We start from the raw sequence: 25386 nt of genomic DNA, 5'->3' as shown, positions 1-25386 counted from the left end.
CGTTCAAGCGTCTTCAAAGCCCATGATACCTTTGGTAAAGGCTGTTCTTCTGGAGCACTCGCAGGCAAGTTTTTCCCAATTGTTGGTGTTTATACTACTTTTTTTTTTTAGATTTACCTTGAGAGAGTCCTTAAACCTCTTTTGTTGACCACCTGCATTACGCTTTCTATTTTTAAGTTCTGAATAGAGTAGTTGCTTTGGAAGATGATAAATTTCCCAATACAGGGTTGCCTAGCAATTAATTAAAACAAGTAGGGCACAAGTTCAGGGGAATGCTTGCTCCTAAACAGGTGGATCTACAAGTGATTGTTGTTGTTGTTTAGTCGTTTAGTCGTGTCCGACTCTTCGTGACCCCATGGACCAGAGCACGCCCGGCACTCCTGTCTTCCACTGCCTCCCGCAGTTTGGTCAAACTCACGTTAGTAGCTTCAAGAACACTGTCCAACCATCTTGTCCTCTGTCGTCCCCTTCTCCTTGTGCCCTCCATCTTTCCCAACATCAGGGTCTTTCCCAGGGAGTCTTCTCTTCTCATGAGGTGGCCAAAGTATTGGAGCCTCAGCTTCAGGATCTGTCCTTCCAGTGAGCACTCAGGGCTGATTTCCTTCAGAATGGATAGGTTTGATCTTCTTGCAGTCCATGGGACTACTGCTAGGAAGTGCTAAAATTCCACAATACTGGTTCACCAGCAAGAAAGGCTTGCAGTCTTCAGGTGTTTATGGCCATTCTGCTTGCATGCAGAATCCAACATTGGTGCAGGGAAATTGTGATGAGCTCCACCCCCTTGCTCTCCCCCCGCTCATTGACCCCCAACGCATGGAGGGAGGCAGAGATGGGTGTTTGTGTTTGGACTCATGTCCTCTTCTCCCTGCTTGCATCTTGACTTTGCACGCAAGTAAAATGCCCGAAGAGAACTTTTCAGTCAGATGATGTGATGATGAGATGCTATCTCTTCAGAAACGAACTTCTTTGGTTTCCCAGATTATTTTGCCCAGTAATGAATGTGTGTTGCCTTTCGGAAGAGCGAGCGTTTTCAAAATGTGTTCTTTCAAGCATGACAACGCATTTCTTTTCCAGCAGGGCTTTGTTTGAAATAGGGAGTTGCTTTCTTGCTTCTTCTTTTTTTGGCACCAGGTTGCGCAGGAAAGAAAGTTATTTTAAATGTCCATTGAGGACATGTTTTTAAAACAGGAAAAAACACGGCGCTGAGTTGATAATAGTTTGCCGCAAAAGGTTAACCCAGTTTAAATGGGTTTGCCATCTCTAGGAGATGGAACATGATGTTCTAAGCCAGTTCTCAGTTCAGAGCCTCATAGCACAAAGAAGAGGGCTTCTTTGTGGAATTCTGGACCTGTTTTGGAGCACATCTTTGTTCATTTTCCACCTGTGTGAAATAAATCTAAAAGTAAAGGGACGCGGGTGGCGCTGTGGGTTAAACCACAGAGCCTAGGGCTTGCCGATCAGAAGGTCGGCAGTTTGAATCCCGCGACGGGGTGAGCTCCCATTGCTCGGTCCCTGCTCCTGCCAACCTAGCAGTTCGAAAGCACAAAGTGCAAGTAGATAAATAGGTACCGCTCCAGCGGGAAGGTAAATGGCATTTCCATGCGCTGCTCTGGTTTCGCCAGAAGCGGCTTAGTCATGCTGGCCACATGACCTGGAAAAACTGTCTGCGGACAAACGTCAGCTCCCTCGGCCGGTAAAACGAGATGCGCGCCAGAACCGCAGAGTCAAAGGGTCCTTTACCTTTATGTTGGAGGTTTTTTAAACAGAGCTCGGATGGCCATCTGTCACAGAACAGAAATTGTGCTCCGGCAGCGCGGCGGCAGTGGGAGGTCCCATTAGCTAAAGTGGTGCTTCAGGTTAAGAACAGTTTCAGGTTAAGAGCGGACATCCGGAACGAATTAAGTACTTAACCCAAGGTATATAAAATAAAGTCATATTGTATATAAAAATAAAGGTATATAAAAATAAAGTCATATTGTCTGCCTAGCTTTTGCAATAGTAATGAAGCAACAGAAGCTGGTTCACAGAGTCTTCCTTGCTTCAGTGAAATCGTATGTTAAAAATGCATTTATCATACGTCAAATCTATCCTAGAAGCATGCTTTCATTCCCTAATACTCAATATTTTTGTTACGCCTTCACTCCCTTCTTACCTCTTGCCATTAGTGTCACTATGCAGTGAAGAAATTGAATGAGGGTAATTGAGCTTTTGCAGTTATTTTTTTTCATTTTCTTATTATGTTTATATCCAGGTGGCATGGTTAGGCTGAGAGTCCACACATTTTACATGATCGTTTTTTCAGTAAGTGTTAAGCATTTGGCAGATTTCCTACATTTGCCTGCATTTGACAGATTTCTTACATCTTTGTTAACCACTATACACTTGTTTTTTTGGTAGAGGATGTGTGGCGTTTGCCTCCTAGGTTGGTCATAAGGAAAGGGCTAAATGAGTGTGACGTGATTGGCCAGTGGAAACTGATAGGAGGAGTTAGAGTTCGAGTTGGAGTTGTGTGGAAGTCAGTTGGGAGTTGGAGAAGGAAGAGGGAGGATAAGTCTGTGGGTTGGTCGAGCTGTGTGGTGAGAGAGTGAGAGGAATTGTGAGGTGGAGTCAGATAGTTAGTTGGGATAATCAGTTTTGAAGTTGTTAGGAACATATAGGACAGTGAAGGAACTAAGATTAAGAAACCGACAAGAAAAATTAACTGAAACCATAAGCTTGTTCATGCCTATAAAATAAACTTGATTATAATGTTAACAACTGTCTGGACTCTGTGTGTCCCTGTGAGAAACGGGTTGGTGGCAGCGAAGAAAGCAATTACAGTGGTGGCACAGGGTCAATAGACTGTCAAACATCCGGGGACCCTGTGTGATCGCCATGGGATGCCACCACAATTAAGTTAAATCAGGATTTTTTTTAAAAAAAATAAAATCTTTTGATGTACATTATATGTAGGTTTTTGTGAAAGACACCACACTAGGTTGTGAAATCATGCTATGCACTTACATGGAAGTAAAACCCATCCAGATTAATGCCACATACGTCTAATAAACATGCCTAAAGGTAAAGGTAAAGGTACCCCTGCCCGTACGGGCCAGTCTTGACAGACTCTAGGGTTGTGCGCCCATCTCACTCAAGAGGCCGGGGGCCAGCGCTGTCCGCAGACACTTCCGGGTCACGTGGCCAGCGTGACATCGCTGCTCTGGCGAGCCAGAGCCGCACACGGAAACGCCGTTTACCTTCCCGCTAGTAAGCGGTCCCTATTTATCTACTTGCACCCGGGGGTGCTTTCGAACTGCTAGGTTGGCAGGCGCTGGGACCGAGCAACGGGAGCGCACCCTGCCGCGGGGATTCGAACCGCCGACCTTTCGATCGACAAGCCCTAAGCGCTGAGGCTTTTACCCACTGCGCCACCCGCGTCCCATAATAAACATGCCTAGAACTGAGTAAATATGCTTCCTATCCCAGTCCTAGCTTGAGAAGAATTTTATCATACCTATTTAAAAGAGTTGTATTTGTCCAAAATAGTATCCATGGAGTCAACTGTTTGTTTACTGTCATAAATCTATCTTGTAGGTCATGACTGTTGGAGAAAATAAGTCTGAAGATTAGAGAGAGTGGAGCGTATGGGAAAATGCTGCCTGAGTCTAGACAGAGCTGTGCATGTAGGAATTTAAATTTCCATAGTACAAAACAGAATTGCTTAAACAACGCAAAGCCACGGGGCAATATCTAGCTATTGGCATAAAACCCACTCAAGGCCATTGATTTCTGTGGGTTTTCTCTTAATACAGTGGTACCTTGGTTCTCAAACACCTTGGTTCTCAAACAACTTGGAACCCAAACACTGCAAACCTGGAAGTAAGTGTTCCGGTTTGTGAACTTTTTTTGGAAGCTGAACGTGCTCCGTTTTGAGACTTACGCTTCCAAGTTTAGTGCCACACTTCTGTTTGGAGTGTTACACTGAAGTCTGTCTGATTTTGCTACTTATTTTGCATTTTTGTGGCTCTTTTTTGTGTGTGTGACTGTGTGGAACCCAGTTCAGCTACTGATTGATTGTGTGACTGCAGTACAGTGGTACCTCGGGTTACAGATGCTTCAGGTTACATACGCTTCAGGTTACAGACTCCGCTAATCCAAAAATAGTACCCCGGGTTAAGAACTTTGCTTCAGGATGAGAACAGAAATCGTGCTCCGGCAGCGCGCCGGCAGCGGGAGGCTCCATTAGCTAAAGTGGTGCTTCAGGTTAAGAACAGTTTCAGGTTAAGAATGGACCTCCGGAACAAATTAAGTACTTAACTTGAGGTACCACTGTACACCAGGCACATCCAACCCCCAAGAAACTGTGATCTACTCACAGTATAAAAAGACTGGCTGTGATCTACCCATTGTCATTGCCAAGAGTTGTTGAGATTTTTTTAGGGGAGGGTTGGCCAAAGTTGTTAAGCTATATATATATATATATATATATATATTGTGGAGAGTAGACTACAAAGTTTTTGAGCTTTTTGGGGGGGCAGGGTTGGCCAAAGTTGTTGAGCTATTTTGGGGGGCATCTACAAAGAACACTAAGGCGGTCAATTACAGTGGTACCTCAGGTTACATACGCTTCAGAGTACATACGCTTCAGGTTACATACGCTTCAGGTTACACACTCCACTAACCCAGAAATAGTACCTCAGGTTAAGAACTTTGCTTCAGAATAAGAACAGAAATCGGGCTCCGGCGGCAGCAGGAGGCCCCATTAGCTAAAGTGGTACCTCAGGTTAAGAACAGTTTCAGGTTAAGAATGGACCTCCAGAACGAATTACGTTCTTCACCCGAGGTACCACTGAACATTGTTTATTGCTTTCATTTTATGGATCAATGGTCTCATTAGATAGTAAAATTCATGTTAAATTGCTGTTTTGGGGATTGTTATTAAAAGTCTGAAATGGATTAATCCATTTTCTATGGGAAAGCGCGCCTTGGTTTTGGAACGCTTTTGTTTTGGAACGGAGATTAAGTTTGAGAAACACTGTATGGCTATCACCCATTGGCCACAAAAGCAATGGAGGATGGATGAGCAGTGCTCAATGTTGCTGAGGATATTTCTTCTTCCTTTCGATGATCAAATTAAGAACATATGATAGGGGCTTCCGGATCAGAGATCCGTCTTTCCCAGAAAATCTATTTCTATCAGTGGTGACCCAGATGTTTTGGGGACATGGGGGCAAAATGCCTCTTCTGTTTCTCCTTCAGTCTAACAGCTGACAGTCAGTAGGGGTATGTATTTATTTCAAAGGCAAAGGAAAGGGCAAATGAATGCTCCCCCGTTCATTTTCATTTTCACTTGTATTTGTGAGCATGCAAACTGCCTGAAAACTGACATGCACGATGTGCAGAGCTAGCAGTTCAACGTGTGAATATTTCATGCCTTTTGTCTGGAAAACGCCAAAGGTACAATCTGGAGAAGAGGATGGGTCTCCTCTAAAAGGAAGCTTATCGGCTGTCCTGTCCTTTTTCATCACCTCTAAAACAAGGAGAGCCAGTGTGGTGTAGTGGTTAAGAGCGGTGGACTCGTAATCTGGTGAACCGGGTTTGATTCCCTGCTCCTCCACATGCAGCTGCTGGGTGACCTTGGGCTAGTCACATTTCTTTGAAGTCTCTCAGCCCCACTCACCTCACAGAGTGTTTGTTGTGGGGGGGGGGAGGAGATTGTTAGCCGCTTTGAGACTCCTTAGGGTAGTGATAAAGCGAGATATCAAGTCCCAAGGACCTTTTGCCCAGTCTGTCTGAAATTTTCAAGTTTGGTGCCCTGAGAGAATCATAGAATTCTGCACATTTGGTGCCGTTTGAACAGAAAACACCAAAGTTATGGGCATTGGAATGCAGCGGGGTCTCTGCTGAAACCAGTGAGCGAGCAGTTAAAGTAAAATGAAGCTGATTAAAACGAAGGCATTTTTGTTTTTCAAAAATGTTTTGTTTTGTTTTGTTTTCCTTCACCTTTACATCACACAGTTAGTACTCACTGACATCCTGGAAATTGCATGTAGCTACTATGGTTAATTGTGGTTGGTAGAGACTTGTCCTCTGAAATTGTCTGATCTCCTTCCAGAACAGCCTCAGGCCATCATCAAATAATTCAATATTTCTTCACAAAGAATAAGCCAAAGAACCTGGTCCATGCAATGTCTGCTAGACTCAGCAGAACATGTGTAATGACTTCGCTTGTGCCATTATGGAATGCAGAGTTTGGGAAGGGAAGCAGGAAAAATGGTTTCAGAAGGGTAAGCGGGACCAAGTAGAAAAATAGGATTGGTGACAGTTGATGTGGAAGGGGAAGCAATCTTATTCAGCACCATTTTGGTCCTTTTTAAAAAATGAAGTTTATTTATGATTTTCATTTATAACAAATAAACATCTCAAGAAAGAAATTAAAACAATTCTCACATATCGAACTTTGACTTCCCTCCCCCTCTTTCAGTGGTTCCATGAATTTACCCTCTTTTTTTACGCCCTTCTGCATATCCCAATAAACACTATCAATTCTTTTCCTCATCCATTTCATACATGTTTTTACAGTAATCCTGCTAATGTTTTAGTTTGTTTACGATTTGTTTGTAAATCTCCAATAAACGATATCCATTCCTTGATAAAAAGTCTGTTGTCTTGACTTCCTATCCTTCCGGTAAGTTTCACCATTTCTGCATAGTCCATGAATTTCTGTAACCATTCTTCTTTTGTCGGGACTTCTTCTTTTTCCCGTTTTGGGGCAAATATCATTCTTGCGGCAGTGATTGCACACATAAATGAATATCTATATTGTTTAGGTAACTCTGATCCCATCATTCCCAAGAGAAAAGCTTCTGGGTTTGGGGTTGTTGCTTTTTTTAAAATTGCACAATTTCAGTCCTGGCTTGTGTACCATTCCATCTTTCGTCTTGCAGGCTCTTCCCTTGCCCCCAGATTGGTACTAGAGTCCATGGCAGGGGCAAATAGGAAGATGGAGGGGAAGAAGGGTAATTTCCACTTGTGGAAACAAAAGTCTGTTGTGCATAGGTAAAGGGACCCCTGACCATTAGGTCCAGTCGTGGCCGACTCTGGGGTTGAGGCGCTCATCTCCCTTTATTGGCCGAGGGAGTCGGCGTACAGCTTCCAGGTCGTGTGGCCAGCATGAATAAACCGCTTCTGGCGAACCAGAGCAGTGCACGGAAACGGCATTTACCCTCCCACCGGAGCGGTACCTATTTATCTACTTGCATTTTGACATGCTTTCAAATTGCTAGGTTGGCAGCAGCAGGGACCGAGCAACGGGAGCTCACCCCGTTGCGGGGATTCGAAACACCGACTATCTGATTGGCAAGTCCTAGGCTCTGTGGTTTAGACCACAGTGCCACCTGCATCCCTTCCTAAATATTTAGTACACAGTTAAACCATTTGTCACATTTAAGTTGACTACAATGGGAGCAATTAACCATATATTTTAATTTCTCCCTTTCAGTGAAAAAGAATAGAAATGAAAGTGCTTAACTTTGGCTGGTTATTGTTCTTCCAGTGAAATATTATGAGTGTCTATTCGGTTTAAGGTTGCTTTTTATTTTATTTTTTAAAATGTGTTTGTCTTAATTTCAGCCACACTTCTTTTCTGAACTACGGTGCAACAACTACTCTAGCTATATTGAGTGATGGAGACAAATTGGATCATGCAGATGGTGTTCCTCTTAGCTCAGACCTTGGTGAGTTGCTTTCTTTCCCTGGAGTTACTCATACAGTACAATAAAGGTGTTTTTCTTCTTCTTTTTCAATATGCATATGCAAAGCATGCATATTACGTTACCGACACCATCAAAATCAGGTCAAGCCTCAGATTTTCATGCTTTTCACTCCGAAAGCATATCCCTCCCTCAAAATAATAATAATAATAATCTGAAAACTTACATTTCTCCTGTGGATCAAGTCAATGAATTTATTCATTTCTGCAAGCTTTCAACATTTCTGCAATGAAACAATGTGTTGTGTCTAATGCGCCACATGCCTGGTTCCATTGCTGCAATGGGATTGATTTTTATTTCCTCCCCCTGTGTGCCCCCCAACCCTCTGGAGCTGATTTTGAGGGTGTATGAAGCGACTGGAGGCAACAGGAGAGGAAGAGGAAGCTCTGTGCATGCACAAGATCTGTGGGGGCAGTGGAACAGCCCCATCTCAGAGAACCCACTATTCTTTCTGTTCCTTAAAAAGTGAATTCCCAGTTGCAAACTGCAGTGGAAAGTCATTATCTCACAAGGAAATCGGTCTTGTTAAGTCTTAGTTAATTGTGGGAATTTGATCAATGAATAGATCTCATTTGCATAAATTTGCATACGGACAAAAAGTGTTTCCACTACCTGCTTATTTTAAACTGGCACAGGCATATGACTACATTTAAAGAGTCATGCCTGCTGTGCAAGAGAAATGGTGGAAGGGTAGAGCCTTGTAAGTCGTGACCAATGGTTTTTACAGGTACACGTATAAACCTCTTTTAAAAAATCTCCCGCCTGGTTTCTTGGAAGAGGCTTCTTTAAATCGCTTGGAATATTTCGCCCCACTTATTCTAACTAATTAATCGATGAAATACTGCATCCCTCCTGAGAACGGTGGCAATTTCTTTCTCCCTTTTCTATTCAGATTTTTGTCACGGCGGTTCCCGACGAGAATGCAACCAAGGAAGGCCATATAAAAGGGGATACGAACGCAACCGAAGATATCTATGGATTAAGCGTAACTGTGAATAAAATCATGACAGCACAGTTTGAATGTTACCAGAAAATTATGCAAACACCTTCTCAAAAGAATGAAGGTAAAAATATTTTTTTTAAAAAAAGAAAAACCTGAACAAACCCATATATTCTGAATGAGAGCATTGTATCTGTTGTTACTTAAAATTACATTCTGAAAAACAAAGGCAATCCCCATGCAAGTATAATATCTCATTCAGACCACTGTAATTATAGGATTCTAGAGTTGTAGCCCTTGCCAATGCAGAAAACCGACTTTTACAGTCTTCCTGGTAGGATGCCATCCAGTCTCTGCTTAAAAAGCACTCTTGATGCCTTATGTACCATACTTTTCCATGTATAAGACGAGGTCTTTTTTACTGTAAAACAATGTTCAAAATCGGGGCTCGTCTTATACACGGATAGTGCGGAGGGGGGACCGGCGATTGGTTGCCAGCGGCGATTGGGTGGGCGATTGGTGCCTGCGGCAAGGGCTGCTTTGGATTGGCTGCTGCTGCGGCAATTGTAGGTGCGCTTGCCAGCTGCTGGTGGCGAGCGGGTAGATGCTCTGTGGCTTTCATGACGCGTGCGATCGGCAGCGTTTGTCAGTCTGGTGAGTGATTTTTGGCATCCCCCCCCAAAAAAAAAGCTCAACAACTATGGGCAGCCCTCCCCAAAATTGGAGTCCCCCAAAATACATGGGGGCGTCTTATACACGGAAAAATATGGTATTAAGGATCCCTTGCAAACAGTTCAGAGGAGGAGGGAAAGAACATGAAGCAAACAAACTCAGGGAGTTGAAAGGTGCAGCACACGGTACATGGAATTACATATTTTTAGAAATTATCCTAATTAAATCAGGGTTTTGAAAGTGTGGAGTGCAGGTCTCAGCAAATCAATGAGACCTAAAAGAAATGGGACCATGCAGACCTTCCACCGCTAATTTTGACCAGCTGCATCAGAGGCCCTGGCAGAGCAAACCAGTTTGTCATGTAGCTTCACTCTAGCATTCTGCTTCGTATATATATTTAAATTTTCCATTTTACAATTCAAAATACTCATTTTACATCCTTAAGATAGCAATGACTTTCCTTCTTCTCTTTCCGTGGTTCATTTCAATATGGTTCATTTTACCTATCACAAATCCCTGCATATTTTACAAAAACTATACCAACTCAGTATTCCATTATTGTACCCATCAAAACTTGTTTACGCTGTTGAATTTATCTTAATGCTGCCAGCTTTTCCAACTGCATACAGTTATTTCCCAATGTATTCAACCAACGATTTCCAATCTTCTTTAAATGCATGTTCTTCTTGTTCTCTTATTCTGTGTGTTAAGTCTGCGAATTGTGCATTTTCTGTCAACTTAAGTTGCCATTCTTCTTTAGTTGGGACGTTGCTCGTATTCCATTTTGGGGCCAGTGCTTTTTTTCTTTAAAAAATGTTTAGAGGTACTCTCATTATCCTACTCATATTGAAATACTGCCCTCAATGAGGCCAAACTAAGATTCACAAAATGTTTAGAGGTATGTGTACCCCCGCGTACCCCCAGAAAAAAACATTGTTTGGGGCTAATAGCATTCTGCTTCTTGGTCATGCTAGTGTCAAGCTTCTGCCTTCTGGAAGAAGGTACAGGGTTATAAAGACTAGGACTAGCCGCCTGAGAAACAGTTTCTATCCAAATGCGATTTTGGTTTTAAATGCAATGTAAGGTGGCACTGTGGGTTAAACCACAGAGCCTTGGACTTGCCAATCAGAAGGTCGGTGGTTCGAATCCCTGCGACAGGGTGAGTTCCCGTTGCTCGGTCCCTGCTCCTGCCAACCTAGCAGTTCGAAAGCACGTCAAAGTGCAAGTAGATAAATAGGTACCGCCCCGGCGGGAAGGTAAACGGTGTTTCTGTGCACTGCTCTGGTTCGCCAGAAGCGGCTTAGTCATGCTAGCCACATGACCCAGAAGCTCTACGCCAACTCCCTCTGTCAATAAAGTGAGAGGAGCGCCACAACCATAGAGTCTGTCACGACTGGACCCAATGGTCAGGGGTCCCTTTACCTTTACCTTTATGGGAGTATATTGTATTTAAAAATGGGGTATCAAAATTTTTAGGGGGCTAACCAGGTTGTGATAGTAGGCTGGTTGGTTTTTGAATGTCTTATGTAGATTTTTCAATTTCGTTGTTCTGTATGGGAGAATGACAATAAAGATTATCATATCGTATCATATCATATCATATCATATCGTATCGTATTGTAGGGTGACAGAGCCTCAAGAGCTCCCAATAATCTATAGATACTCAAGAGGATATGGTAGTGATGTTTGAAAGCCCAGATGAAACAGATGGAGTGGTCATGTGGGAAGGTTTTTTGTTTACCTCGAAAGCAGATATGTAGCCATTGCAAATCCACTGGACTTGATCCAAAGGTCAGCTTCCTGGAACGGAAGGAGTCCTTCTGTCAAAGCAAGTCTCCTTCCGCAGGAGGACATTCTTCATGGTGACTTAGGATCAAACACTTCATAACTTCTTCTCTCGTCTTTTGCTTAGGTCCTCATTGCAATAGGACATGGGATGGCTGGTTGTGCTGGGATGATACTGCTTTGGGGAAAACAGTCATCCAGAACTGCCCTGATTACTATCAGGACTTTGACCCCTCAGGTAAATCTCTGCCAGTGAGGAAATGTATTAAAATGTGAACGAGTATCACCAATACCACGAGGAAGATGCTGTTTGTGGTGCTGCTCTTGTGCCTTTCTAAAAGCCACTCTTTGGCCCATTTAAGACCAGCCTTAGACCAACATTGGTTCCTTCACATTGCACCAGGCAGAGGGCCTTCTCGGTAGTGGCACCCCCCCTGTGGAACGCCCTGCCATCAGATGTCAAGGAAATAAACAACTGCCTGACTTTTAGAAAACATCTGAAGGCAGCCCTGTTTAGGGAAGTTTTTAAAGTTTGATTGTGTTTTTAATATTCTGTTGGGAGCCACCAAGAGTGGCTGGGAAAACCCAGCCAGATGAATGGAGTATAAATAATAAATTATTATTATTATTATTATTATTATTATTATTATTATTATTATTATTATTATGGTACCTAACTACAGATGGGCAAATGGATCAATTTCAGTTTTCCCCACTTTCTCATTTTTCGAGTCTTAGGTCTGGTTCTTTACATTCCCACATCACTTTGCATTCTTAAAAAAGATTTTTTAAAGTGCTTTGCTTGGCTACCGAGCTGTCTTTAGCTTGAAAGGATTTAAGTTCTGTAGGCCGGAATATATGTGCACTTTTTCTCTTGATGCTGAAATGCCAAACCAGGGCAGAATTGTCATTCACCCAGAGGTGAGACAACCAAGGTTAGGACAGCCAAGCGGTTTGTTCGAAGCCTCCTAAACTGCACTGGAGCCCAAGGGTGAGAGTGGGTCCGCAAGACCATCTTGTGCCTAAATAATGTCATTTGAACTTTGTGCTTCAATTCAACAGTTATTGGACATTTATGCCATTTAATTTGTAATGACTGCTCCCCACATAAAATGGGGGGCAACCTTTGCATGGACGCGCGCAGCCCCTGGATCTTGAGCGGCTCCATCAACACAGGCTTGGCTTTGCCTTCCCTCAGGTGGGATACCTGGAGGTCTCCGCCTACCTCAGTCAGTTGTCCAATCTCGCCTGGGGGAAGTGTTGCCAAGGAGACCAGGCCAGGTAGGGGAGGGACTACCTGCCCACACAATAGAGGGAGGATCTTACCTGGGAATTTGTAATATACTATAGGGTAGTGGGATGGGACGCGGGTGGCGCTGTGGGTAAAAGCCTCAGCGCCTAGGGCTTGCCGATCGAAAGGTTGGCGGTTCGAATCCCCGCGGCGGGGTGCGCTCCCATTGTTCAGTCCCAGCGCCTGCCAACCTAGCAGTTCGAAAGCACCCCCAGGTGCAAGTAGATAAATAGGGACCACTTACTAGCGGGAAGGTAAACGGCGTTTCCGTGTGTGGCTCTGGCTCGCCAGAGCAGCGATGTCACGCTGGCCACGTGACCCAAAAGTGTCTCCGGACAGCGCTGGCCCCCGGCCTCTTGACTGAGATGTGCGCACAACCCTAGAGTCTGTCAAGACTGGCCCATACGGGCAGGGGTACCTTTACCTTTATAGGGCAGTGAGTGTTTCATTTATCTGAAAAAGTGTCATGATTATAATCCACAATGCAATTATGTATGTTTACAACCCACTTTAATGCATGTTTCTCTATTTCAATGTGAGTGCACAGAACCTTTGTGCTGCGTTATTGCATCAATGCAATCTTAAGTGATATATTCGCATTTACTTCCCAAGTCAAATAATGAAATAGTTCAGGTTTGTTTGTTTTTTCAATTTCTCTGAAATTTTGACATCTTTTATTTTTCTACATCTACTTGTTAAATACAGAGAAGAAACAAGAGTAATGACTATGTGTGTGTTTTCCCCCTCCTTAATTTTCCATAACAAGAAAAAGTTTTTAAGACCTGTGAAGAAAATGGGCAGTGGTTTGTGCATCCCGAAAGCAACAGAACATGGACAAACTACACGCGCTGTAGTTTAGGAGTAAATGATAAAGTGCAGGTAGGCTGAAAATATTATCGGGGGATGGGATCCATTTCAAAAGCACATGGGACTGATGTTATTATGGCATCATGCGCTTTTTTATATACAACCTTTTTCCCCCCACTGTATTTCAGGGAAGTTTGAAATGCATGTAGTATTTTACCGAATGGTTACTATTGGTTTTACTCATGGGTAGGCAAACTAAGACTCGGCGGCGGGATCCGACCCAATCGCCTTCTCAATCCGGCCCGCGGACAGTCCAGGAATCAGTGTGTTTTCACATGAGTAGAATGTGTCCTTTTATTTAAAATGCATCTCTGGGTTATTTGTGGGGCACAGGAATTCGTTCATTTATTTATTTTTCAAAATATAGTCCGGCCCCCACAAGGCCTGAGGGACAGTGGACCGGCCCCCTGCTGGAAAAGTTTGCTGACCCCTGGCTCTTTTATTGCCCCTTCCAATTGGGCAGATAGTAATGCATTCTATAGAGAGAGGGGCTCACAAATTAGTGAGGGCAGGATCATAAACAGTTGTTGTTGTTTTTAAGGAACTGCTGCATGTTGGAGGGGAGACATTAGCAGTTTCCATGAGTTTTTATTTGATAAAGGAACATTAGAAACGTGACAGAAACTTACCAATCCTTGAAGCAGTCTCTTTTTTGTTATATTTTTACTGCAGGTGAGGGTTCACCCCAGCAGCACTGAATTATTTACCAAAATACAGTGGTACCTCGGGTTACAGACGCTTCAGGTTACAGACTCCGCTAACCCAGAAATAGTACCTTGGGTTAAGAACTTTGCTTCAGGATGAGAACAGAAATCGTGCAGCAGCGGCACAGCGGCAGCAGCGGGAGGCCCCATTAGCTAAAGTGGTGCTTCAGGTAAAGCTCTTAACCCGAAGTACTATTTCTGGGTTAGTGGAGCCTGTAACCCAAAGTGTTTGTAACCCAAGGTGTTTGTAACCCGAGGTACCACTGTATGCTGATGACAGCTTCGCAACTGAGAGTCGGCAGGGAGGTGCCTAGCCTGACCCAGTCCCACTGGTGTGGACAGGCAATGGGTGGCTTAGAAGCACATTGGACCTTACTGATGTGCACCACATCGTGTAAATGTGACTTGAAACACAATAGGGGGGAAACAAATTTGCTGGTTTTAAGCCAGTAATGTGTACATAGCCTAAGGATGACAGCTAATGCCACCCACAGGCAGGGAAGGCAGGCAGGGGGTGGCTAGCTGACCGTTTACTAAGCTAGGGATGTGGGTGGCGCTGTGGTCTTAACCACCGAGCTTCTTGGGCTTGCCGATCAGAAGATCGGCGGTTCGAATCCCTGCGACAGAGTGAGCTCCCGTTGCTCTGTCCCAGCTCCTGCCAACCTAGCAGTTCGAAAGCACATCAGTGCAAGCAGATAAATAGGTACCGCTGCGGCGGGAAGGTAAATGGCGTTTCCATGCGCTCTGACTTCCGTCACAGTGTTCCGTTGCTCCAGAAGTGGTTTAGTCATGCTGGCCACATGACCCAGAAAGCTGTCTGTGGGCAAACGCCAGCTCCCTCGGCCTGAAATCAAGATGAGCACCACAACCCCAGAGTCGCCTTTGACTGATCTTAACTGTCCAGGGGTTCTTTACCTTTACCTTCTACCTACTGAGCTTGGTAGACCAGTGCCCCATTCACTATAATGGACCAACAGCCTAGGGGCAGTGATTGTGAAAGAGTGCTGGGCCATTCTGCCCACTGGTTCCATGGAATAGGCAAGACGACAAATTCTACCAATGAGCATTTAAGAGTGAAGCTCCCCTCACCCGGCCCCGGCATCCTAATCTTCAAGCTGTTCTGTTGAATGGAGCATAGCCAACTATAAAAGGTGTTTGATGTTTGGGAAGCACATTTCGTTTAATGACAGCTTGAGACCCATGAAGTTCCTATTGGGTTACAGTGCAGTTGGTCTCATGGATTTTGCAAGGTCTATTAATATAGGCCTTGATCACCCTGTGGCTTCCTTGCAAGCTGGGGTGTGTGTGTGTGTGTGTGTGTGTGATTTAACCCGCTAAGTGCTCATGATCTCAAAGTTACATGAGAGCCTCTTGTAAAATAAAGGATGGAGAAGCAGGCATGCAGCAATCTCTGTTTAGAACCAGCCTGCACCTTTTGTGGTCCTCAGAATTGAGCATAGCTTCAGATACCCTAACCCAGGGATCAGCAAACATTTTCAGCAGGGGGCCAGTCCACTGTCCTTCGGACCTTGTGGGGGGCCAGACCATATGGGGAGGGGAATGAACGAATTCCTGTGCCCCACAAATAACCCAGAGATGCATTTTAAATAAAAGCACATGTTCTACTCATGTGAAAACACGCTGATTCCTGGACCGTCCGCGGGCCGGATTTAGAAGGCAATTGGTCTGGATCCAGCCCCCGAGCCTTAGTTTGCCTACCCATGCCCTAACCCATGTTTGTGCAACCTGCAAAGTCTTTGATGGTGATTCCCTTTGTGCTTAGAAGTCCCAGCAAGCAGCAATAACCAGAGGCAGGCTCCAGTTCATCGTAACGGGTCACAAGCTACTCAGGCCAGATTTTGAAGTGAATACATTTTTTGGACTTGTGTTGATCATGGAGGCCAGCTCTGCTTCCTGGCACGAGGGGCAGAAGCAGCCATGAGCAGAACTGGGCTAGTCCTAGAATGCCTCACCAACAGAGAATCTGGGAATCTCCCACAGAAAGTTATAGGGACCGAGAAGAGATATGGGGTCTCCCAGTCAATGTCCTAAGTGGTTTATGCTGAGAACCACAGTGTAGTCCCTTAACCGCTATTTGCCAGTCGGTGAATGCTGGCAAACAGATGCAAGAGATGCTACTCCAAGCTTGATACAGATGTGATTAATTCAGAAATATATATTCCACCATTTACCATGAGTATCAGATTATCTCATCTGCATCTGCATTTGCACCAGCTTCCATTTATTTCTCCTTCTCTCTCTTTTTTTTAAAAAAAAAACACTGATGGAAAAGTTTTAGTTCAGTATGTCAATCACAGTTTATTTAGGTGTCTTTCATTTGCCGTTTTAAGATCCTCTTGCGGTACACATGGATTTCATCGAAGCACTTTAGAAGCACGTTCATTTGCAGAACATTTGTAATGGGCTCAATATGAGATGGATCAAGTTTAATGCATAGCTGTACTCAATAAAGTAAACTCAAGTTATGCAACAGCAGCCGAGTATTTTTTTTTAAAAAAAAGATTGCAGTATGAAATAATGGCTGCTGTTCTCAAAATGCAGTGTGTCCACCCCCATCCACCCCCCAGCTTCAAAGAAGCTACTCTGCAAATAAGCAAAGTTAAACAAAGCTAAACATGATTCCTGTTACAGCTTTTATTGGCGTGGAGGTGGGGGTCTTTGGATCTGAAGGAGCTTATCATTTAGCCCTATAGCTCGGTGTCCAATGTGCCTGACAGCGAAAAAATTAACAATATAGCAAACCCACATAATAAACTACTGGAAGCGGTAGCGGAAGAAAACAGATTAAAAAAACAAACACCTGGCAAATCAACAAGAAGCTCAGCGAAACGGAAAACTATCGCTGGCTTGAGCTGGGACGTAGCTTGGGTTGCTGGCACCCGGGGTGGGGCAGCGGTCAGTCCCTTCACTGGCCAGTGTCTAATCCACGGAGTCTTAGCTCTAAAACTAGCCCCAACCTGGCAGCAGAGATAAGGCAGAGAAACACAAAGCTAGGAGTGCCGCTAGGAGTGCTCACCTTCCTGTGCTTGCAGTGAGGCACTCTAGGCAATGCACATGTCTCTGGCAGTGCTTTCTTGCCTTGCTCTTCCTCCCTCCCTCTCAGCCCAGGGGTGAGGCGCATGCAGACATCCCTTCGCCAGCCATGAAGAGAAGCCAGGCCCTGCTGCCGCCCAGCCTCAAAGTCCTGGCCAATGACTCCGGCCTTGATGAGGAAGCCTGTTGTGAGAGCACCTGTTGAGCTCCCTCAGAAATTTGTGCCCCGGGTCACTGCCCACCACGGTACACCACTGGGCTTAAGGCCGCTGAAATATACTCGGAGTCGAGAGTGGATTTCATGCTCTTTATTCAGCTCATAGTGGTGAGGAGGAATGGAAGCTCCCCCAGAATGTCTGCTTTATTTACACAATGAGCCCCAATTGATTGGCTAATTCTGGAATTCTCCTGTAGACCAATCAGGTTGCGGATTCACTTCCACCTGGAGCTGGATTGGGTGGCTCCTGTGGACCAATCAGGCTGCTGCATTCTGAATCCTATTGTTCTTGGACCAATCAGACTGCTGCATTCTGAATCCTATTGTTCTAGGACCAATCAGACTGCTGCATTTTGGATCCTATTCAACTCAGCACATAACAGCTACCATTCTTATTTGTGAGTAAGCAGCACAGAATTCAATGGACCTTTTGAACAGGCATGTGTAGGGTTACTCCCTGAAATGAGGGAGGCAAATGAGGTGCTTGGAGGGGGATATCTAAAGACACGAGGCCACCACTGAACCTGCCCTGACTTCATGCCCACTAGCCTGATGGTTCTTAATAGTGACTCAGATAGCCCAACCATGGAAGCTGGTTTTAGGACTCTAAACGTGTAGGCCAGGAATGGGAAAACTGTGGCCTCTGGATATTGCTGGAAACCAGCCAGTCTGGTCGGGGATGATGGGAATTGTAATCCTACAACTCCTGAAGGACCACAGATTCCCTGTCCCTGGTGTAGACAGTCACAGTAGTGAGATGAACTATTGCTAATATCCTATTTTGTACTAGTCGTGTTACTTTGGAATGCTTTGTACCTATTTAGTTCATGGGATTTGTGGTTTCATCTTCTTCTCTGTGTTTTATTGCAGACAGCTCTGAATTTGTATTATCTCACTATCATTGGCCATAGCCTTTCAATAGTTTCACTTTTGATTTCCCTTGGCATATTCGCCTATTTTAAGTAAGTATAATTCTGTTTATATTTTGCTCTTCCCTGACTTTGTAAAGCTTTATTATTATGGAAACAAACACTAATAAATCTCCATGACCTATAAATCATTCCATTTCTCACATCTAAAATTATTTTGAACAACTGTTGGCAATGGCGACTGTCATTTTTTAATTTTTACTGATGCACTCACATTTAACGGTAATTTACATCGACCATGTTTGAACATTCATTTCTCAGCTCAGTAAGCCAAAATATGAATGAATCTCTTCCCTGCCCATATGGCTTGATAGCTCCTCCCTTCATAGCCTAAGCAACGAAACCAGGAAATCATAGTTTCGTATTTTATCCTAGCCAGGAAACTATGGTTATCAGTATCAAAACAAACCAGGAACTTAAACCATGGTCTGAAGTTGTTTTAATGCCATGGCTTGTGCTGAAGTGCAGTAGCCATAGTTTCCCGAGTTGGATGAAACAGGAAACGGTGGTTTATTGGAAGCTTCCTAGTTTGATTGCTTGTACTACAAAGGGATGTGCACATGCAAAATGCTTGCTCCTTTCTTGGTTTACTGTATTCCAGCATATAACTGCATTGCTACTGTTGAAAATCTCTTGACTATCCACATTAATTTCCTCTTGTGTATGTTTCCTTTCAGGAGCCTGAGTTGCCAGAGGATCACTTTGCATAAAAATCTCTTTTTCTCTTTTGTTTTCAACTCCATCGTTACAGTCATTTCTCTCACAGGAGTTGCCAACAACCAACAGCTGGTTAAAGCTAATCCAGTAAGTGGGCAGGCCTTTGGTTGTTTTACTGTTTCATAAGTAGCAGCCTTCCAGTCTCAAACGTCTGATAGGCAGTGCAAGTGAGTCTTTTTCCAGCAGAAGTAATTAGATGGCAAATTTGATACCTACAGATTAGATGGAGGGCAAGGTAGGGCTATTCTGCTTTACCTTTTTATTCTGTCGTTCTGCCCGGACACTGAGGTCCAGCGCCGAGGGCCTTCTGGTGGTTCCCTCGCTGCAAGAAGCCAAGTTACAGGGAACCAGACAGAGGACCTTCTCAGTAGTGGCACCCGCCCTGTGGAAGAGGTCAAAGAGAAAAATAACTACCAAACTTTTAGTAGACATCTAAAGGCAGCCCTGTTTAGGGAAGCTTTTAATGTTTAATAGGTTATTGTATTTTAGTCTTTTGTTGGAAGCCACCCAGAGTGGCTGGGGGGACCCAGCCAGATGGGCGGGGTATAAATAATATATTATTATTATTATTATTATTATTATTATACCTGACCTCGCTCCAACTGGGTCACTGCTGCATACCAGGATGGAGACTGGAAATGGCCGGGTTGGTGCAGTGCTAAAGCACCAGCAAAATCAATCATGGCTCATGCCAGCGCGTTTCCACCATGGCAACCTCATTGCCACCTCGTCCCTGCCCCTATCCATCCTGGGGCCTCCTGACCTTCAAATCGTTGGAGAGCATAGATGGCTGCATGGCAAGAGGACACAATAGGAAACTTTCCTTTTGCAAGTTTATTTTAGCACCCAAGCCTATAGCATTAACACTTGGAAGTTACAAATGTATCTATTTCAAAACATGGCAGTTTGGAGAATTAAAATCTTTTTCTTCACATTAAAATTGATGCCCAAAACAATTCTTATTTGGTTGTTTCTACTTTTCAAATGATTTGACATCATTCTGGTGGTGTTTTTTCCCTGTAGATCACATGCAAAGTGGCACAGTTCTTCCATCTTTATTTAATGATCTGCAATTACTTCTGGATGCTCTGCGAAGGCATTTACCTGCACACGCTCATTGTGGTGGCTGTATTTGCAGAAAAGCAGCACTTACTGTGGTATTACCTTCTCGGATGGGGTATGTTATTTTCCTCCTTCTTTTTCTTCTTAAATCCCAAAGATGTGCCAATATCCGCTGGAGAGCGCAAGCATAATGGTGCTTTCATTTAAGAGATTTGCAATGCCATGGTTGAAGCAAGCCTGTCCCGAAGCACATGGCTCAGGCCACGGATTGAGACAGGTGGCAGATTGTGTGCCCAACACCCTCCCATCCACCAAACATGAGGCCCAGGGCAGTCGTAAGCATATCCGGTGCTGTGGTGCAAAGGTCCCTCCGGCGCCCCACCCCCTTTCCCACAGTTGTCGACCTTTTTTTAGGGCTGGAGGAGGCGGGCAGCGAGCGGGGAAGAGGCGGAGGCTGAACGCGGCAGCTGGCTGCTTCATGCCATGGTGGCCACGGCAGGCAGCACACAGAGCAAGCAGGCCTGTGTCGAGCGAGCGAGGGCGCGTACGTCACTCCCACTGAGCGACGGCTCGGGTTTTTTCCCTTTTAGCCTTCTGGCACCCCACAGAATTCAGCGCCTACAGGCTAAAGGGGGGGAAACTGAGCTGACGCTTGGCGGGAGCGATGCACACACCCTCGCTCACTCAGCGCGCTCGTTCCGTGTTCCCCGGACGCTCACTTGGCGCCCTGGCACCCCGCACCACTAGCCTCTATTGGTAAGACGGCCCTGACGAGGCCACCTTCAAATGGCTGGCTGGCTGGCCTTTTGCTGCTCCTGCTATCTACTATTTGGTTGGCCCATCTAATGCCATCTGTTCCAGCTCCTCCCACCCCCTGTCAGGGACTGGGCAGTATGCTGTCTTTCCATAGTTGCAATTATGCTCAAGGTGGCTCACAACATGACAAGATTTACACAATTACAAACATAACAGGAGCCATAAAGGGGTTAGTTTAACCTCCGGTTTGCTAGCAAAACTGAATCGCTGTGTCACGAAATTATGCCTGTCTAAAAAGTTTGGAAAAGCCCTGCTCTAAGTGAATTGAGGTCACCTTAGGAGAGCCGGTACCACAACCACTCGGTGGCTGCTGCAAGTTTTAGTTTAATTTTGACATCTTTTTTCCTCATATATTCCTCATTTTAAAATGGCTAGTCATAATAAAAATAAATGTGTGGTCCATTGGAGGCCACAATAAATCAGTAAGGAACGAATCCTAAAAGCAATGTAAAAAACAAACCAACCCAGAGGAAATCCCCCAGGGGAGGGGTTTATTAAATACAAATTATATAACCACATAAGGGACTCAGTCCCAATGCTGTTGCCATTCACCTTTGAACAGTTTTGTCACTTTACATTGTAATTTGCGGGTGTGGCAGCAAAGCAGTGGAGGTTCCCTAAGGGTAAACTTGTACATAATTCCTCTCTCTGAGGAGGGATCTCTAATTCAGAGGGTTTGCATGGAGTGCACAGTGGGTGGGGGAGAATGGGAGCAGGAGTTGGAAGAGGTGCACAGCCTGGGAGTCATTTTGGACTCACAGCTCTCCATGGAGGCACAGGTTAATTCTGTGTCCAGGGCGGCTGTCTACCAGCTCCACCTGATACGCAGGCTAAGACCCTACCTGCCTGCGGACTGTCTCACCAGAGTGGTGCATGCTCTAGTTATCTCCTGCTTGGACTACTGCAATGTGCTCTACGTGGGGCTACCTTTGAAGGTGACCCAGAAACTGCAATTAATCCAGAATGTGGCAGCTAGACTGGTGACTGGGAGTGGCCGCCAGGACCACATAACACAGGTCCTGAGAGATCTGCATTGGCTCCCAGTACGTTTCCGAGCACAATTCAAAGTGTTGGTGCTGACCTTTAAAGCCCTAAATGGCCTCGGTCCTGTATACCTGAAGGAGCGTCTCCACCCCCATCGTTCAGCCTGGACACTGAGATCCAGCGCCGAGGGCCTTCTGGCGGTTCCCTCATTGCAAGAAGTGAGGTTACAGGGAAGCAGATAGAGGGCCTTCTCGGCAATGGCACCCGCCCTGTGGAACGCCCTCCCTTCAGATGTGAAGGAAATAAGCAGCTATCCTATCTTTAAAAGACATCTGAAGGCAGCCCTGTTGAGGGAAGTTTTTAATATTTAATGCTGTACTGTTTTTAACACTTGATTGGGAGCCGCCCAACGTGGCTGGGGAAACTCAGCCAGATGGGCGGAGTATAAATAATAAATTATTATTATTATGGGAGAAATATCAGTAATGGATCGGGAAGAAGTGTTTGGCAGAGGACGGGACAGTGGCAACAACTCTCTCATCCAAAACATGGCTGGGATTTCAAAGGCGAAACTGAAGTCCAGGGGGAATTCCCGAAAGGTGGCGCTTTGTCCTGGATCTTAGGCGAGTCAAACTTTCGGGGTGTCCTGGTTTTTACTTTTTGAAATATGGCAATCTGCGCACCAGCTCTGTGTTCAAAGAGAGAAAGTCGGAAGTGGGTAGCCTTTCTGCTTTGCTCTCATAGCTAAGAAATAAAACCAGAGTCAACTTAGAATGTCAGTCTTCTTTTCCCCTTTGTTTTAGTCTGGCGAAGAAACCTTTGCCGTGGCATTTAGGCAGCCATCTTTATCTTGGCTAAAAAAGACAGCGCACATTTAGCCTAATCAGGAAACGGCTCCTCTTTTGTGAAGAGAAAATAGTCTTCTATTGTGAAAAGGCATTCAGGGGTAATTATTCATTGTTTCTGATCTCCAAGGTGTTTATACAGGAATGAGTGTTTGTTTTCAAAGAAGTCTCGCCATTCCTATGGTAGGAGGTCGAACCAACTTCTATTTTTTCAGCAGTTCCTCTTGACCTGCTTTGTTCTCAGAGGAAAGCAAAAAAAATAAAATTATTGAGATGAAAAACCTGATGCGGAAAACAGTATTGAAGACTCTAGGCTGAAATTTCTGAAATTAACCCAGTTAGCTTTTTGGACTTTTCTGTTTAAAGAAAAATTAGACCCATGTGAACTGCCTTATCCCCGTGAGCATAAACACTGGGGAACTTGATCCACAAAAAGAGCCAAATTCAACTTGGATTTAAGATGGCTCCTGGTCCTGTCACATGAGCTCTTTCGGTGACTCAGTGGCCCATAGCGTACTAGTTGCTTATGCCCCTCCCTCTTTGAATTTTAGCTTATTTTTATTTTTCTTATGGAGCAAAACAGCTTCCATTGCTTTTTACTCTCCCAGGGTGTTCCACCTTTTATCTGCTGTTCACACAGACAAACTAAGCAAACACTTCCTGCTCAAAACTGCATCATTGCAGCACTCTAGCAGGGAGTTGGCAGAAAGTATATCAGAAGCCCAGCCTTTAAGGGACTTAGCAGGTTTGGTTATTCTTCACTTGGGATCTGGCTTTTAGTGTGTCAGGCTCTGACCTGTGGAACTCCCTGACTCTGGAGAGATTCAACAGGAACTATCCCCCCACCTTTCCGCTTGGGGGGGATGTTTAGATAAGCCTTTACAACAGAGCTTTCCAAACTTTTCATGTTGGCGGCACGTTTTTCACGACACAGCAATTTAATTTGACTAGCATAAAAGGTAAAGGGACCCCCTTTAGGTCCAGTCGTGACCGACTCTGGGGTTGCGGCGCTCATCTCGCTTTATTGGCCGAGGGAGCTGGTGTACAGCTTCCAGGTCAAGTGGCCAGCATGACTAAGCCGCTTCTGGCGAACCGGAGCAGCGCACAGAAATGCTGTTTACCTTCCCACCAGCGCACAGAAATGCTGTTTACCTTCCCACCAGAGCGGTATCTATTTATCTACTTGCACTTTGATGTGCTTTCGTGCTTTCGGCAGGAGCAGGGACCGAGCAACGGGAGCTCACCCCGTCACGGGGATTCGAACCACCAACCTTCTGATCGGCAAGTCCTAGGCTCTGTGGTTTAACCCACAGTGCCACCCGCATCCCTCTTGACTAGCATACCGGAGGCTAAACTAACGCCTTTCCAGCCTCGGGAGGAGCACGAGGAGTGTTCATGCAACGCACCTTCGCATTAGAGCTGTGATAAGAATTTTGAGGTCTTAGATATGTAATAAATGTTCATAAATGTGCCAAGCAAACACGTACATAAATATATAAACCACATGTCTGAAAACTCCACAGAAAAAAGTCCTGAACAAATTGACCTCAATTATTTCTCTGCAAGGTCAAAGTGGGAAACCTCCCCATTGTCTCTTTCCTCACAAATCCTGTCTTAAGGGCACATTTAAGATATTACTAGGGTGTGAGCCTGTGACCTGGCTCAGGAACTAAGTATTTATCATTACAAAAGACTGGCCAGGCTCCCCAGACAATCCAATCAAGTGACCATTAAACAGGTAACCTGGCAGACAGGAGGTAAACAAAGCACTCAGATTTCTGCTGTAGACCGCCCTTTCTGTGATGTAGGTATGATGTATCGGGGGGGGGCTTGAGGTACACTCCTTCTGTGATGTAGGTATGATGTTTCTGGGGGTGGTCTTGGACTCCAGGGAGGGAATTTAAATTGACTATATAAGGGCAGGCACACACTTGTTCTGAGTTCCTCCTCCTTCTGCGTGTGAGGGGAGCACCCTGTTGCAACAGATCAATAAAGATCAGGCTTACTAGCTGCTTTGCTTCTCAATATTCTCTGGTTGGCCTCTGTTATTTTCTCCTACCAATAGGGAACCTACGTAAGGACTCTCTATGGGCTCTTGGATACCCCATAAGAGAGAAAAGGGCAGATTTTTGTTTACAACAGAGCCAACACACTAATGTGTGGTTTGGAAAGTTCTGCTTTACAACATGCTTTCCCCCCTTTTAACTATTCGGTATTTATTGATATTTATTTATGTTTCTATGGATCGTTTGTTGATTTTATCCTTACGTGCTGTACTCTACCTTGCTATATATTTTTTAATTATAAGTTTGTGAGTTAATAAAAACACGGCTCCTTCGGAAGCCATTTCCAGATTAGGAGATTTAATAGCAGTGATGGCTGGGTCATCTGTGGGTTGAACACCCTCGCTCCTGCCCCAGAGCGAGAACGTGGCTTGCTCTAAGCTGGATCTTTTGGTCTTCATTCTTAAATGACTTTCTCCACCTTTAAGGCCCGAGGCTGCGAGGAATCGGATGAGGGTTCTATTATGTACCGTTACAGCCCTTCAGAAAGAGTATCAGTGTATCCTCTGAGATTATCATGCAATCCTCCTGTGATCCTTTTTCCCATGGATAAAAATGTCACCTTGGTCAAAGGAACAAACTCAAGGTCCTACCCCAGGCCAAATGCTAAAGATAATCTGAATATGATAAATGATGGTTTGGAGCCTCTGTTTTAAAGTACGTGGCACAGCATGGTGGGTAGCTTCCGA

At 44.8% G+C, this 25386-nt stretch overlaps 1 protein-coding gene across 3 annotated transcripts in view; it reads left to right on the top strand.

Annotated features, from left to right (window-relative positions):
* The window catches only part of CALCRL (calcitonin receptor like receptor), a 91639-nt gene that overhangs the window by 48125 nt on the left and 18128 nt on the right, over positions 1-25386 (top strand). For all 3 annotated transcript variants that reach the window (XR_013390393.1, XM_028750200.2, XM_028750204.2), the window contains exons 2-8: positions 7612-7715; positions 8644-8815; positions 11276-11386; positions 13206-13318; positions 18152-18243; positions 18888-19014; positions 19951-20104. Coding sequence is in view for 2 of the 3 variants with exons in the window: in XM_028750200.2 (XP_028606033.2) it covers positions 7665-7715; positions 8644-8815; positions 11276-11386; positions 13206-13318; positions 18152-18243; positions 18888-19014; positions 19951-20104 (820 nt within the window). In the remaining variant the exon portion in view is untranslated. The remainder of the gene's footprint in view (positions 1-7611; positions 7716-8643; positions 8816-11275; positions 11387-13205; positions 13319-18151; positions 18244-18887; positions 19015-19950; positions 20105-25386) is intronic.

Source organism: Podarcis muralis, chromosome 1 (assembly GCF_964188315.1).
Source record: "Podarcis muralis chromosome 1, rPodMur119.hap1.1, whole genome shotgun sequence".
NCBI classification, from domain to species: Eukaryota; Metazoa; Chordata; class Lepidosauria; order Squamata; family Lacertidae; genus Podarcis; species Podarcis muralis.
The sequence above is the reverse complement of the archived record's forward strand: the minus strand, read 5'-3'. Positions and strand labels throughout refer to the sequence as shown.